The sequence below is a fragment of the Myxocyprinus asiaticus genome, chromosome 9, assembly GCF_019703515.2.
Source record: "Myxocyprinus asiaticus isolate MX2 ecotype Aquarium Trade chromosome 9, UBuf_Myxa_2, whole genome shotgun sequence".
NCBI classification, from domain to species: domain Eukaryota; kingdom Metazoa; phylum Chordata; class Actinopteri; order Cypriniformes; family Catostomidae; genus Myxocyprinus; species Myxocyprinus asiaticus.
This window is the reverse complement of record NC_059352.1, coordinates 36352364-36369115: the sequence shown is the minus strand read 5'-3', so window position 1 is coordinate 36369115 and position 16752 is coordinate 36352364. Positions and strand designations below refer to the sequence as shown.

Below are 16752 nucleotides of genomic sequence, written 5' to 3'. Positions count from 1 at the left end.
ATTAAAGTCTTATAAAGGAGAAGCAGTGGATAAACCGAGCGTTTCAGTCTGAGGGCCAGAGACAAAGTGGTAAATAATTATATTTTACTAAATTATTACTTAAATTATGTTTTTGGTGCAACAAACTTGACTAACATTATAAGTGGACCTTAGAGAAAATAACAAAAAAGTATTTCATGACCCCTTTAATACTGTCAGGAAAGAAAAATATGCATGAATTTCAAAAGATTTGAAGTTTTATAGCAAAACAAAACCAATAGATATCCATTTATCACTCACATTAAGTCTGTCCACAGAAACAGGGGGTCCAGGAGGTCCGGGTGGTCCAGGTGGGCCAGGGGGGCCCTAAAATCAGTTTAAATACATTTTGTGTTCTGACAATCATCTAGTAACAATAAAACATAATAACACGAATAACAAGTTGCCTATTTCTTACTTGGTAGCCATAACCGTTTCCTCCAGCAAAGCCTGAATCACCTTTCTCCCCTTTTTTACCATTCAAGCCAGGTCGACCCTTATACAAACAAGAATATGTATAATTACATTTAACCTATGTTAAACAGGTTATGTTATGTTAATATATGCTATTGGACAATAATGCTGTAATTCAATACCAGAAAAGTTAAGGACTTAGGAAGTTTTCAGAGGTACTCACTGGTCTACCCGGAAGTCCTATTTCACCTTTTGGTCCAGGTGGGCCAACTGGTCCCTAATTAGTGAAAAACATATATATCTATTCTTGGAGAGACTGAATTCCACTACACCTTTTGCTAATAAAATCTGTCATTTAGAGCTTTTTTGTGCTGTATTTTAGCAAGAATGGAAACAAAGACTCACCACAGGTCCCTCTGGTCCTGGAGGTCCTGAATCATCCTAAAAACAGGAGTTTAAAGGCACAGTAACTAAATAATTGTCTTACAATGTGTACTCAGCAATAATCATCTAACCAAGCTCATCTTTCTTTGAAAGCCACGGGTCTCTCACCAACTGTTCAGCTAGTCCACCAATGGGGTTACCACTGGAGTCAAGAAGAATCAATCCAGGCTCACCTTTCTGACCCTAAAGAAAAGAGAAAAAGACTGAACGTAATTTAAAAAGATGAAAAATGAATTAGATTAGAAAAAATGATAAGATTAGTATCTTCAAAACAACGGTACAGTATATCTTCATACATTGTAACAGGTTTGTGTGTTTTGTGTTCATGTGTCTTTTGGTTTGTTGCTTTGTATATTTTGAAGTTTTGTCCTGTTCCTATGGTGACTTTTTCTAGGTATGTCTTATAAATCAGTCTAATTAAAATGTAAAAAATGTTTTTGCAGCAAACAAAGTGCACCAAACAAGTGCTGCAGCTACCACCCACTCTGCTTTTGATATCCCCCTTCTGGTCACTAATTTTTCATCCATGGAGGGTAAACGTTTTATCCCAGCTTCTGGTCAGACTGAATGCATTTCCCATATCTGACAGTATATGGTGCGACATTTAAACATTTTTGTAAAATTTTAGTTAAAAAATTTAAATACCGCACCATCTAGTTCTGTGGAATGAACCAATGGGCTTATGCATACAAAAATTGAGAGTTCTGACAAACTTGCTGCAAAATCTTCATTGTCGGCAAAGGTTTGCTGCAGTTTCACCACTACTGATGAAGAGCCGAAAACATCTGGCAAACATTTGTGGTAAATTGTAAGCTCATTTGCATGTGAAAATAATGAGTGGGAAATTTGTGCAAGTTTGTCAGAACTCTAGATTTTTTGTAAGGCATATTATAGTGATAGTTTGATAACGGCGCCTTGAATGGCAAAATCAATCCAGTTCCATAGTTTGTCACTGTCAACGATAACAGCCAAGACACTCAGAGTAGCAAACATTAACACTGGCTAGCTAAGACATGCAAGAATGAAACATAAGAAAATAAACATCTCATCATATTTTTTTAAAACTGAAATGAATAAGCAAAGAAAATAAAGTGAGTCAAGTAGTCATAACATTACTACCTTAGATAATAAAAATAGCCAGCTGCCAACCATAATCACAAGTCCAACCCATGCCCAATATTTTATTATATTATTAGGTCTAATGTTTATATGTGTCCAGTCATCGGTGTGTTTTTTTATTAGCTATTGCCATCCTTGATATTAGGTGAGATTTATCTAGTCAGCACAGCACATTGCCACCTGTTTCACCTGACAAATATACATTTTTATTTTATCTTGTGTTACAGATTTTCTTTTCAGCATTGCAGGCAGCCTACTGATAAAACACATGTGCGACTTGTCCTGGACTAAGAAAGAATCAGCATCCTACTCAAAATCCAAACACAAAAGAGACACCTATTACCAGGTGTAAATGATGATGGCGCCTGTTAATACGCATCGTAACGCATATTAATACCAGGGAATAAACAGGGCACATGCACAGCATGCAAGGCTGGACTTACCATTGGGCTTGACTGGGCTTCTGCTAATGGGCCCCGCCTTTACCCAAATATAACGTATGTCAACTAATTAAACCGTCAGAAAGAAAGATTGATTGTCAGATATTGTAAGAAAGAGACCGATCACAAATTCTCACTGAAAATTACAGATGATCAGTATATAAGTGTGTGAGGAGGTAATTACCACAATCAAAGACAAATTGCTGAATTTACAAAGACACGTAGGCAAAAACATGACAAAGTGCTTCGTTCACATAAGGTAAAAAAAAAAGATAGCAAAGGAATATTTTTGCTGAACATAATAGAAGAATGGAACAACCTTTTTTTTTCATGAAACCAAAGACAAAAGAATTTCCAGGATTACCTCTTGCTGTTGCCAGAATTCTGTCATTGCCCACGCGCTCTTATGAAGGAAATTAGTTCACCAGTCACTGCATGCGGTTGACGTGCCAGATATATTTCTATATTTCCAATTTTATCAGCTAATTTTAAAGAAAATTTTCCTTATAAGCTTACCATTTACATACATATTTTTAAAACGAAATAGGGGGTGTGGGCGAATGACATGGGGGATAGTATTGCGCTACAAATAATAATTATCTGTCACTTGGATGACTGAGTTGTAAAATTTCCATAATGGGCTGAGTTTCCCAATAACGTTGCAACTAAAACTTTTAAGGTCATACGTCATATGTTTTTGCCTGAACTGGCACATAGTATATCACTCGCTATTCATTCCTCATACAAGTTCTTTGTTGCGAGAGATGTCCATTCCAAATGTGCTGAACTAACAGGCTGAAACTTTCACCAATATGTCTAGTTTGTTTTCTCAATAGGAAAATAGCGTGGAAACACTGTCAAAAATGGAAATATTATGTAATCTTATCAGGGTGCTGAAAGATACTAAATATTAATGAATGTCATAAAAGAAATAATGATGGTTTTGGGAAGACAGGATTTCAGAGGCTAGGCTTATCTATCCAAGGACCAAAATATATCAATACAATATATTAAATGTCACTTTTTCTCTTAAAAACTGAAAGATGCGAGAAAGATAGTTGCACAAAATGGACATAGGAGTGTGCTGAAGCTTACAAAAGTTTTTACGTGCTATTGAGATAACGATTCTTTTGGGAAATATTCCATAGAGATAGCTGCTTACGTGCTACTTAGTGCTTCAGGAAACCCAATCATGGTCTATTTTTATCCATTATTATGTCCATTTGTATTTGTTTTCCGGATAATTATGTAGGTGTATGCCTTTCCATGTAAGTATGTACATATAATAATATAGGGAGGTGCTGGATATGAAAAACCTATAGTGGAGTTCAAACAAAGTTATTACAGAATGTTTTTGATATCACTGACATACAATGCTTCTGTTCTCTCTGTGTTTGTAACTAGAGCTTGAAGCACTCAGCGCTACACTTATATGGTCACTTATATAATACCTTATGTGGCGGCAGGGCTTGGTCGAGCATTCCTCCGGAGAGAAAGCGATAAGGGTGCACACACCTGACCGCTATAATGTCTAACACCTGTTTCTGATTGCAGTAAGCACTGGGGAGAGCGATAAAAAGGGACAACACCAGAGACGAAAAGAGAGAGAGCTACCAGACAGAAAAAGACTGAATTGCATTCTGACTGATCTGCTGATTGTTGTGCTGAAAAGCCATTTTTAATTTGTTTAATTAAAGTTCTACCATTTAGTTTAAATCCCAAGTTTCCCATTTCCTCCTTTCCTACCCAACGAACTTTCTCACACCTTACATTTTTCTTTCTGAAATTGTAGCACAATATTTTATGGTGTAGGTAGGGCCCCAACTATGAATACAGCCCAGGAGTCCCTGTCACCTTATATCCAGCCCTGACAGCAAGAAGAGTGAAGTCAAAACTGATGCACTAGGTTAAAATGTTTTTTTATTTTGTATTTATTTTTATTTGTCAAAATGACAGACGTAATTTGGAATTATTTGTCAGTGTTTCAAAGACTGGTCAAATAATTGATTGTTAAGTGGGTGTTTGTGCACCACACTAAATAATGACCCTCAGATGCCATTGCATGTTACAGATTTGTCAGGATAGATGGCTGATGATCAAATTTGTTCTTTATCTGAGAAGTACTGTATCTAATGCCCTGCAGCAAAACATTTGACAGCTTAACCCTAATGCCTCAGGGGCCTGTTAATTGTTTAATTTAATTCCAGTTAATAAGACAACTGTTAATACAGTTGATTGTTTTAATTCAGTTAAATTCAGTTAATTCAGGTAAAACAATTATTTCATGGTTTTAGTCTACTTGTTGAGAATGTTAGACTGTCGTCTGAATTTCTACATTAAAATTTCAATGATGACATTCAAATGTTGCCCCCTCTGTTTTTTTTTATTTTTTATTTTTTTTTTAACAAATTGCACACTGGTTAAATGCTCAATACATGTGGTATATGTAAAATGACTTGTAATAGCTTTCTGTACCCCAACAATCATTTGGTTACCAAGTGGCCTTTTGGAGTCCCCAAGTTGTCATTTTTGGAAATCTGCCTAGACATAGAAAAAAGCTTGCAGGAGCCTTATGTTTTGTGAAACTTAATTTATTGAGACTTGTGGTTTTGAGACCACTGCTTTTTTGGGTTGCTCTGGCAAATTCTTAATGTATATTTTTTATATACTATATAATTAAAAGGTTCTGCGCTAAACTCTTCAGTTCCCATATACTTAAGCTTTTCTCCAACATTTTTACAAATAATGTATTAATTTATCTAACTAAGCCTGTAGCTCAAAGGGTTCAGAAACTGTAACCATTTTAGTTAGGTCATTTTCGTGGTATGTGCTCCAAAAGGTGAGTGCCTCAACAGGTCAGTTCAGTGGTACATACATACTGTATACCTGTCCCCTCTATCTCAGAGTTAGCTTTTCATTATTCTTTTGCTTCAAGTTCTGATGTCTGAAATAAACTTTACCTTGATAGAGTCTCCTGGTAGTCCTGGTGCCCCAAGATCACCTTTTGGTCCCATTGGTCCCTAAATGAATATATATATATATATATATATATATATATATATAATATATATATATATATATATATATATATCAAAGTGTAATTGTGCATCATTCATAGCATCTTCACCTCAGTAGGCTGACACAGACAACCAAAAATCTAAATTCTCGCAATCTATCACAGTTGCACTCTGGCCCCCCCTAAAAAAATATTTTCAAACTTGCCCAAACCATTCAGTATTTTTTATTTTTAGATTAATAACAGTAAACGTAGCAACAAGATTAAAGAAGCTACAACATGTCTGCTGCTGAGAGACAAAACTATTATGCATCAGCTGAGGCAGAAATGGATGTTGTCGCATATACAGTAGCACATTGGAGGAAAGCCTTCTGTCAAGCTCAAAGCAGGGCACATTTTTCCAGTGGGCTCCAAAACAGATTTAAACATTTAAAAATCTCACTGCTTAGAAAAAAATTTAAGTATTAAAAACAGTATTTATTAGGACTAGACAACAACTGTGGATAGCCACAAAACAGAAGCTTAGTTTCATGAAGCCTGTCAGTGCTAAACCATCTAGCAGCTGTGTATTATCTTATTATTTTACACATTAAATCTTACAGGGAATCCTGCCTGTCCAGCTATACCAGGTGGACCCTGAAAAAACAAGAACAAAACACAAAGTTATTCATAATGCAAAGAAAATGTTGTTCTGTCTGCATTATATTATTGAGTTATGCAAATTCGCAAATCATAATTACACAGCTTTCAATTACTATTATCATTTAAATTGTTGCATCTCACCTGTGGTCCAGGGATTCCATACCCTCCATCCTTCTGAAATTAAAAGTAATTTGGCATTAAAAGGTACTGAGAAGTGATAAGTTCTGAAGGAGCAATGTGGTGTAATATACATGCATAAGTCCTTAAAGAGTAAAAAAAAATAATAATAATAATAATAATGACAAAACTTACACTGCCATTAATATACATAAGTGATCCAGGAGGACCAGGTGGCCCTGGAGGCCCTTGTTTATGACCAGGCTCACCCTGAAGAAAAATGATTGATGATTATAAACTTGTTGTATAGGTCCACTGAATGGTTTCAATGTTACAGTTGTTTGAATACCAAAGCTGATGAGGGTTGAGTAAACCATTAATTGCTGAGTTACAGAGATCACTATCCTGTTCTTCCACCATTGTGACTGAGCAATTTCCCTCAGTCTCCAAATTTAAAAAAATGATCACTCACTTTGTCACCTTTCCATCCTCTTTCCCCTTTTAGCCCCTGTAAAAGAGTTTAAATTGATAAAATATAAATGAAAGCTACAAGATTACTTTTTAAAGCTGAACTCCTAGCTTGATCAAAGACAGGCAACTACCACTCACTATTCTTCCAGGGAAGCCATCTAAACCTGGGATTCCCTCTCCCCCTCTTGACCCTTCATTGCCTTTCTGGCCTGGAATACCAGGGAAACCAGCTTTACCCTGTAGACGTTAAAGATGAAAAAGAGAAACAAAATATGTGCCCATGGAAGATAATATTGAAATGTAGTAACATTAAGTGTATTTCTTCTTCCATTATAAAAAAATTAAATCATTATCTCACCGGTAGTCCAGGTATCCCCTGAGGTCCCTTCATAGAGAAGAAACATAGAGTTGAGGTGTGATAGTACAGCATTTATCACATCTGCAGAAAGTAATGGTATAACAACAGCTTATACCTGTGGAGTAATGGTATAACAACAGCTTATACCTGTGGACCTGGTTGCCCCATGATGCCTGGAATGTACTGAAGAGGAACTTCTTTTTCTTTTCCGTCAGTCTACACACACACACACACACACACACACACACACACACACACATGTTTGTTTTTGTATGTTTGGTGGGGACTTTCCATTGACTTCTATTGTTTTTATACTGAGCTAATTGTATCTTTTGTTCAATTGTTCTATACCATACCCCTAAACATAACCCTCACAGAAAACTTTTAGCATTTTTAGATATTAATTTAAACATTATCTAGTATATTTTTGAGGCATTTTTCTTGTAAGGACCTGGTTGGCTGGCCCACACAATGTAGCTAAATTCAGGTTTTACTATCATAGGTGAAACGTAGGTGGAACCCCCCCCCCCCCCCCAAGATAGGGCAAAAGCAATAGTGATGCCGAATTTCAAAGATTACTTAATTTACAGTGATTCTGAAGGCAGGTCCAGGGGGTCCAGGAGGTCCTGGGGGTCCCTGAGGTCCTCTGGGACCAGGGAGTCCAGCCAGCCCTTCCTGCCCTGACATCCCCGAAGAACCCTGTGCACCCTACAGAGAAGGGAATAGGATGGGAGGGTGGATAATTAAGACTTTTAGTGTTCAGAAAATAGTTTTTACAGTACTGACCATTTATGAGAAAAATGTAGTGCAGGATGTGTGCACTTCCCTGGTTACAGCATGATGAAAATACTCATGCCCATAAGAACATGCAAGCCTCAAACAATTATAGATCAGTACATAGATTCAAATTGATCATGAGGAGGGCTAAAGCATATAAATCAGAAATGTTGGATTCTCTCGCACTCTTTGTAGGTAGACATTCATTTGACTATTACTATTACTGAAGTCTTCAGTGAACTAATTAATTTAATAATTTATTAATTGAATTGTTTTGACAACTTTGACACACCACACTCAGTACAGTTAGCAATGCAGTTCTTATAGGCATGATGTAGGACACCTGTGCCCAACCAGTCCCCCAGGAAGACAGCCAATTGAAGAAAAAAGAAGTGTCAGTGGAGGAAGAACTTTGCTACAGGGAGAAAAACATATATGATCTTCCCAATTTAAAAACTTTCTGAGATATGTGATGAAAATAGGTCTGATTTTAGATGTTAAATTTCAGTTCCCTGTCTGTCACTCACTCGACGTTGTGTCGATGTAGTGACACTAGGGGTTCGATCTTGAGAGCCCCAATCACCTTTGCTTAAAATAGAAAAGGCCAATGAAAATTGGCAAGTGGAATTTGCATGCCACTCTCCGCCCCGGACATATGGGTATAAAAGGAGATGCCATGCATCACTCATTCAGATTTTTTCTTCGGAGCCGAATGCATGTGTGTTCGTCCTCTCACTCTTTGCTATGCTGCTGGATTCTTACGGTGCATATCAGCGGTCACCTTCACACGGTTGAGTGCTGTGTTTCCCCTGAGTGCTTTGGCAACCTAAGTCTGCAGGTGCTAAAAGAGTATATTAGAAAGAGTATATTTCCTTCTAAAAGAGCTCACGCAAACGCTTGCCATCTTTTTAAAGATGTCCTTCTGCATTTGCGCTTCTGGATGTGGCCGTTATCTCTCCCCTCCGGATACCCATGAAATCTGCCTCGAGTGTCTGCCGAGGCGGCTTTCGTGGAAGGGTTATGTTCTCATTGCAAGAACATGCCTATGAGAACGTTGCGGTCGCGGCTCACTTCCTTCTTCATGAAGCAAGGAGCCACCGCGGCTGCTCCCCAACCCGGTCCGTCCTGGGCTGACGCTCAGCCGGCCAGATCGGCAAGCACCGTGGGTGATCTGGATGTGGACATGGGAGTGTTTCCGCCGGCTCAGCCCCCGCAGACCTCCCATCCCCCAGCATGCTCATTCTGTCCGGACGAGCTGTTGAGCGAAGCAGGCGGTCTGTCTCAGGGTGGGATTAATGTGTTGTTCGTAGCTCGTGACGAGGATGAGCTTTCGGTCACGGCATCGGAGGGTGGGCTCCTGCTGTCGGAAGTGGACGAATCTTCTGAGCTCCCACTCAAAGGTGGTAGAGCATAGGATGAGTCGGACGCTGAGATGGCAGCCGTGCTTGCACGAGCGGCTGCAAACATCGGGCTGAAGTGGAACCCTCCACCCTGCCCTGAGCATTCGCAGCTGGATGATTGGTTTCTGGGCTCGGAGCACGACTCACGGAAGTGCACGAGGAGCTAACGAAGTCGTGGAAGGCACCTTTTACTGCCTGCACACACTTTGCAGGCTCGTCCACTCTGACTACCCTTGACGGCGGAGCGGTTAAGGGATATGTCGAGCTTCCCCAGGTGGAGCACGACGTAGTGGTGCATTTATGCCCACAGGGCGCAGCCACCTGGCGTGACTGACCAAGGCTCCCTTCCAAGGCCTGTAAGTTCTCTTCCTCTTTAATGATGAAGGCTTACAAGGCCACAGGTCAGGCTGCTTCCACTCTGCACGCCATGGCCATCCTGCAGGTCCACCAGGCCAAGGTGCTAAAAGACCTGCACGAGGGTAGGACCGACCCAGGTCTGATGCAGGAACTGCGCACTGCAACCGACCCCGCCTTACGTGTGATGAAGGTCACGGCGCGCGCCCTGGGGCGGACAATGTCCACGCTTGTGGTCCAACAGCGGCACCTTTGGCTCAACCTAGCAGAGATACGTGACGCCGAGAAAGTCTGCTTTCTTGATGCGCCCATATCCCATGGGGGGCTTTTTGGCGACACCTTCGAGGATTTCGCCCATCAGTTCTCGACGGTGAGAAAGCAGACCGAGGCAATTAAACCAATCCTGCCATGGTGCGACCTGGCCGCCTTCAGGCCACCAAGGTCCCGCACCCCGTCTGCTTCTTGCCAGAGCCGTTCCCCTGTGGTACCGGCCCCGGCTCCTGTACCATTGCAGTCCGCAAAGAAAAAGAGAAAAAGATCCTCCTGCCTGTCAGTCGGCCCCCAAGAACCCCAGACGGGCTTCAAGGTGGTCCTAACATGGCCCGCCCAGGGATGAGGCGACCGCTCCTGACCGGTCTGGCCCGGGACATCTCTCCAGCCCCACCATCGCCCCTGGGCCAGCATGTGGTGAGTATGACATCACCGAGTGCCCTCTGGGCCTCGGCACTCACATGATCAATAAAAGAGCAGTTTCCTCATTCCCTGGGCCAGCACGCTCACAATGGCCAGGCGCCGGAAGCCTTTCCGGTCAATCAGGCGAATGCGAGTACTTCCTGTTCCCTCGTTCTCTGTCGAGAGACAGCCAGCGAACAGGTAAGTGTGCTGATCTCTGGGGCCACTCGCCCGCCACAGTCACCGGCCACTGTTGCAGGCTTGCAGAGCAGCACGTCCCCCCTGGGCTGTCTTCCAGGTGGAGCGCCTGCTCTGCCTTGCCGTGAACCACCCTGCCGGGCACGGTAAGTCCAGTCGTCCCCCTGGTGCCGCTGTCATGGAGGCTGGAGGCCTGGTTAGAGCTCTCCAGCCCCTCATGTTGGCTCATCAGGATGATTCGCCCCGGCTACGTAATCCAGTTCGCCAGACTCCCGCCCCGGTTCAGTGGCGTCCTCTCCACTATGGTGCAGGGCGAGGGTGCCTTCTGGCAAAGGGAGCAATAGAGCCCATCCCCGTAGCCGAGTTGCACAAGGGCTTCTACAGCCCTTATTTTATCATGCCCAAGAGAGGGGGAGGGTCATACCCAAGCTTGGACCTGAGTGCCCTGAACAAGACCTTACACAGGCTTCCATTCAGGATATTAATGCAGAAGCGCATCCTGGCGTCAGTACGACATCAGGATTGGTTCGCGGCCATCGACCTAAAGGACGCGTACTTTCACGTATCGATCCTTCCTCGACACAGACCCTTTCTTCAGTTTTCTTTCGAGGGACGAGCATACCAGTACAAGGTTCTCCCCTTCGGTCTGTCCCTGTCCCCTCGCATCTTTACCAAGGTCGCAGAGGCTGCCCTGGCCCCGCTAAGGGAGAAGGGCATACGCATTCTCAATTATCTCGAAGACTGGCTAATCCTGTGTTTGGTCTCATGTATTCAGATAGAAGACAATGGCAGGCCTAACCCAGTTGTAAAACCTAACTGAGGCCCACATACAAAGTCATAAATCTTACTGATAAAAACCACAGCAAAATCAAACAAAGGGAGTCCAAAACAGACAATAAATCCCATGAAGCCTTGCTCACTAAAGAATCGAACTCTCAACTCCTATTGGATGAGGCACACGACAGAACGCCCCTCAACCATGACATCATCAGGAGTAGAAATACCTCTGAAATGCTTCCGGGATTTGCTTCCAGCAACTTTGCACGCCGTGTGTAGACGCAGCTCATCACTGCTCTCAGGTGTAGCCTTGTGGCACAAGGAAGTAACGTCTGACTTGAAACTGTGGCCTTACAATCTCCATCTCACTGGATGAGTTGAGATTACTCTGTGTTCCACCGAAAACTGTAACGAATCCGAAGGAGACCGCCGAGCAATCCGCATCTTCATCCGTTTGCCTGCAGAAGTGAAGAGAGAAAAGATTTCTCTTCCATCTTCAACCAAGTCAACGTCGCTGATTTCTCTGCCAGCCCGCCGAGAATCAGCAGCCGTACCGCCCTCCGACAGAGCGAGGAAAGGCCTCCTGTCATCACCTGAGCCTTGAGGAACTGAGTCGGAGTTAAAGGACAGATGAACATACATTCTAGCTGCATCCTCATGCGATTCAAGTAAGAGGTTTATGTCTGGGCAGAGATAGAATATTATAGTGTGTTATTCTTGTGTATCAAGGTTATTGCTTGTACAGTTTTTGTCCCTAAGCTATCGTACAAGTGGATACATGTGGTAAACTGGCAGACGCCATTGACTGGTTTCTCTCCGCCCACATTCGCGGTCATATTCTCTGGCCGGAAGTCTCGCGTGACATACTCTCCACGAGAGTCACGTCCGCCATTTTGCGCGCGTCCCTCCTTACACACACACACGCACACACACACCCTCATGTGTTATAGGATTATTTTGGTTTCCATATCTAATCATATCACTGTTTAGTTTGTAGTTGTAAGTCGGAAGTTTATTGACTGCATTGTATTAATTATTAATTGATATTACTGCATAAATAAACTTTGTTATATTTCAAAGAGAAGTGTTTTGGTTTGTTCTGCATACACCTGTGTCACATGCTGACGGGATGTCAGTGCTCGGATTCAAGCCTTCATTCATTGTTTCTTTTCGAAAATCGATATTCGGATGTCGATTTTCCTAAGAGAACAATCTAATATTGATACTGTTATACTATCTGGTTATTAGTCCCTTTTTCCAGGGTGGTGCCCCGGCAAAATTAATCCAAATTAATATTCTATTGATTTTTTTTTATAATTGATAATTATCTTTGATGATTGTTGAATTTGAAGGATCAATAAGCTAGTGTTAATTTTAATTAATGTTTCATCGATGTTAACAAGTAACGATTATCTTTGATAATTGTTGATTTAAAGGATTAAAAAAGCTAACATTGATTCAAATCAATGTTCTCTTGATTTTAATAATGAATAATTATCTTTGATAATTATTAATTATTGCTAATAACCAAACCCGCTCCTAAACGTAGCGCACTACATTTACTGGAGCCCCATATGAGGTTTTAATGAGTTAGATTCTATTATTTAATTTAAATATTAATTAACAACTAAAGAAATAATCATTAATTATTTCTGATAGTAACACTGATCTAAACAACCAGTAAAGCCCTACACTAGCTCACTCGCGAGATCTATTGTGTGCACATAGGGATCTTGTGCTTCAGCACCTCGACTGACTCGGTCTTCAGGTCATCTGGGAGAAGACCTTGAAGACCTTCAAGCAGAAGATAGCGGCGCCAGTGAAACAATTTTAGAGGCTCCTGGGGCATATGGCATCCTCGGCGGCGGTTCTCCCCCTCGGGTTGATGCATATGAGACCGCTTCAACACTGGCTACAGACTCGAGTCCCGAGGTGCGCATGGCGCCACGGCATCCGGTGTGTGACCATCATGGCACAGTGCCATCAGACTTTCAGCCCTTGGTCGGACCTGGCATTTCTACGAGCAGGTGTTCCCCTAGAGCAGGTCTCAAGTCGCATCATGGTCACGATGGATGCCTCGAACTAAGGGTCTGGATGGGGCCCCGACTCCAATAGCACATCAACTGCTTAGAGTTGCTGGCAGTATTGCTGGCCCTGAGGAGGCTCCGGACGGTGATTCAGGGCAAGCATGTGTTGGTCCGAACCGACAACACGGTGACCATAGCGTACATAAACCACCAAGGCGGCATACGCTCGTGTCGCATGTCGCAACTCGCTCGCCGCCTCCTCCTTTGGAGCCAGCAGACCTTGAAGTCTCTGCGAGCCACTCACCTTCCGGGAGCCCTCAACCGTGCAGTGGACATGCTCTCACGGCAGGTAACGCTCCACGGGGAGTGGAGTCTCCACCCCCACATAGTCCAGCTGATTTGGGAGAGATTCAGGGAGGCACAGGTAGACCTGTTCACCTCCAAAGACTCCTCTCACTGCCCCCTGTGGTACTCCCTGTCCGAGGCCCCCCTCAGCATGGATGCCTTGGCGCACAGCTGGCCTCGGGGGCTATGTGAGTATGCGTTTCCTCCTGTGAGCCTCATTGCACAGACTCTGTGCAAAGTCAGGGATGACAAGCAGCAAGTCCTGTTCGTTGCGCCGTACTGGCCCAACCGAACTTGGTTCTTGGATCTGATGCTCCTGGCAGTAGCACCTCCCTGGCGCATTCCCCTGAGGCAGGATCTTCTCACTCAGGGGCAAGGCATGCTCCAGCACCTGCGGCCGGACCTCTGTAATCTCCACTTCTGGCTCCTGGATGGGACACAGGTCTTCTGCCAGCAGTGGTAGACATGATCACTCAGGCCAGGGCCCCCTCTACGAGGCGGCTGTATGCCTTGAAGTGGCATCTTTTCGCTAACTGGTGTTCTTCCTGTGGGGAAGACCCACAGAGATGCACCGTCGAGTCTGTGCTGTCTTCAGGAAGGGCTGGAGAGACAGCTGTCTCCCTCTACCCTGAAAGTGTACGTGGCTGCCATAGCAGCTCACCACGATACACTGGATGGCAGTCCCTCACGACAGCATGACCTGCTCAACAGGTTCCTCAAAGGCGCGAGAAGATTGAATCCTCCTAGACCACACCTGATCCCCTCTTGGGATCTCTCTGTAGTCCTACCTGCCCTACAGAGAGCCCCGTTTGAGCCCCTGGAGCAGAACGAGCTCAGCACTCTGTCTCTGAAGACGGCCCTCCTGGTGGCACTCATTTCCATCAAGAGGGTGGGGGACCTGCAGGCATTCTCTGCTACCAGTGAATGCCTGAAGTTCGGGCCGGCACACTCTCACGTGATCTTGAGACCCCGGCCCGGTTACATGCCCAAAGTTCCCACCACTCCTTTTCTGGACCAGGTGGTGAAACTACAAGCGCTCCCTTCAGAGGAGGAAGACCCAGCCTTGTCATTGCTGTGTCCAGTTCGTGCCCTGCACATCTATCTGGACCGTATGCAGAGCTTTAGACGCTCAGAGCAGCTCTTTATCTGTTTTGGAGGACAGCAGAAGGGGAAATCTGTTTCCAAGCAGAGGCTGGCCCATTGGATTGTGGATGCCATTTCTCTCACATACCAGTCTCAGGACTTGCCGTGCCCCTTGGGGGTCCGGGCGCACTCCACTAGAGGTGTTGCGTCCTCCTGGGCACTGGCAAGGGAGGCCTCTCTAGCAGACATATGCAGAGCTGCAGGTTGGGCTAGGCCCAATACCTTTGCGAGTTTTATAACCTACGCGTAGACCCAGTTTCAACCCAAGTGTTACATGGTAACAGCAGGTAGACTGGGTGGCCGGTTGGGTGTACCGCTTGCATTGCGCCTTTCCCCTTTTTCAAAGGTGATAATGTGCGCTTTTTTCCACAACAGTTCCCCGTACCGGTGAACTCCGGACGCCTCTTTAATTCTTTAGCACTGTCCGGTGATGAACTCGGCAGAGGAGTAACACCACCAGGCCCAGTACTCATGGTATTCCCCTTTTCAGGTGAGCCTGTATGCTTAGGCTCAGCGCTCCATGCATGGTGATTCCCCTTTGGTAATCCTGTATGATGAGTTTCCACTGTTCGGTGAAACATGTGTTTCCCCTCGTCAGAGCTTTCTCTGTCTCGGCCACTGTGCTGTGTACCCTCTCTGTAGATAGGGTCCTCCTGTGGTATCATTCCATATGTGTACTTCCCCATTGGTAAGTCCATGTGAGGTATGCTCCACATGTTAACCTCCCTCTGGCAGGATGTGGTCTCCGTAGTGCTCTCCTTCCTGGAGAGGGAAGAGCACTTCCCAGCACTATTCTAGAAAGTGCTCGGCGGGAGATTGCTTAACAGCAAATTAAAAAAGGCACCGCTGGTAGCCTACTTGGGTAAGTGCCTTCTACCCCCTTAACGGGACTAGGAAGAGTTACCTAACTCGCTGGAAAGTCATGACATGGTTAAGCGCTCACTGTGAGGCACGCAGCAGCTTGCCCATGTCCACTCTTCTGTGCCTCATGACATGGTTCAGCGCCTGCGGCGTTTCCTATAGGAACCACTAGTGTCACTACATCGACACAACGTCGAGTGAGTGACAGACAGGTAACCTCTGTTCCCTGATGGAGGGAACGAGATGTTGTGTCAATGCAGTGACACTAGGGGTCACTCTTGGGGGCCGGGGGCCTCCTGCCGCGGTGCTGAACCGGCCACTGACATGGCTGGGACTCTCTATCGGCTCCTCAGCATGAATCTGAATGAGTGATGCACGCCATCTCCTTTTATACCCGTATGTCCAAGGCGGAGAGTGGCATGCAAATTCCACTCGCCAATTTTTATTGGCCTTTTCTATTTTAAGCAAAGGTGATTGGGGCTCTCGAGATCGAACCCCTAGTGTCACTACATCAACACAACGTCTTGTTCCCTCCATCAGGGAACAGAGGTTACATCAGTAACCAAGACGTTTTCTTTTATAAAATCTACACATACAGTTCTTTAAACAAACTAGAACAACAGTTGTCAGAATATCTTACCTCAACCCCTGCATCTCCAGGCAAGCCATGCATACCACAGTTACCCTTACAGGAACAATTAGGAATAGTTTTTACTTTTAATATAAGGGATATGAAAATACCTCTGTTATGTCCTTTACCTTTTGGCCAGGGGGTCCAGGGGGCCCAGGAGCACCAGGAATTCCAGGTCGACCTGGGGGACCCTGAGTTAAAAATGAAGAACAAACAACAATACAAACAATAATGTCAGATAGAATTTAATAAAAAGCAACTGAACTTTATTATCCATTTGATTCAATATCATTCTATTGGAAATTTTATCATTCATCTCAGCAGTAGGGAAACATCACCAAAATTTCAGGTGCCTCTTTTTAGAGAATTGCGTATTATCATATGCTAAACATGATCATTTCCTAAAATGTTCCTATGAACGATTTATAAAACGTCTGTATGCACGAAATAATTTTTTTTCCTAAATCCATCCAACTTGATTATTCACAAATAATATTAAAATCATGCACACATAAATGAGCACATGCA

The 16752-nt window shown here is 43.8% G+C and overlaps 1 protein-coding gene across 1 annotated transcript in view; it reads right to left on the bottom strand.

The window, feature by feature from the left end:
• Positions 1-16752, bottom strand: part of LOC127445679 (collagen alpha-1(XVIII) chain-like) — a 161508-nt gene that overhangs the window by 26751 nt on the left and 118005 nt on the right. The window contains exons 13-27 of the mRNA XM_051705904.1: positions 16353-16415; positions 7628-7747; positions 7187-7255; positions 7040-7066; positions 6820-6918; positions 6683-6718; positions 6406-6480; positions 6235-6267; positions 6052-6087; positions 5396-5455; positions 985-1059; positions 838-873; positions 656-709; positions 437-514; positions 280-345 (exon numbers count right to left, since the gene is read on the bottom strand). Of these exons, the coding sequence (XP_051561864.1) occupies positions 280-345; positions 437-514; positions 656-709; positions 838-873; positions 985-1059; positions 5396-5455; positions 6052-6087; positions 6235-6267; positions 6406-6480; positions 6683-6718; positions 6820-6918; positions 7040-7066; positions 7187-7255; positions 7628-7747; positions 16353-16415 (927 nt within the window). The remainder of the gene's footprint in view (positions 1-279; positions 346-436; positions 515-655; positions 710-837; positions 874-984; positions 1060-5395; positions 5456-6051; positions 6088-6234; positions 6268-6405; positions 6481-6682; positions 6719-6819; positions 6919-7039; positions 7067-7186; positions 7256-7627; positions 7748-16352; positions 16416-16752) is intronic.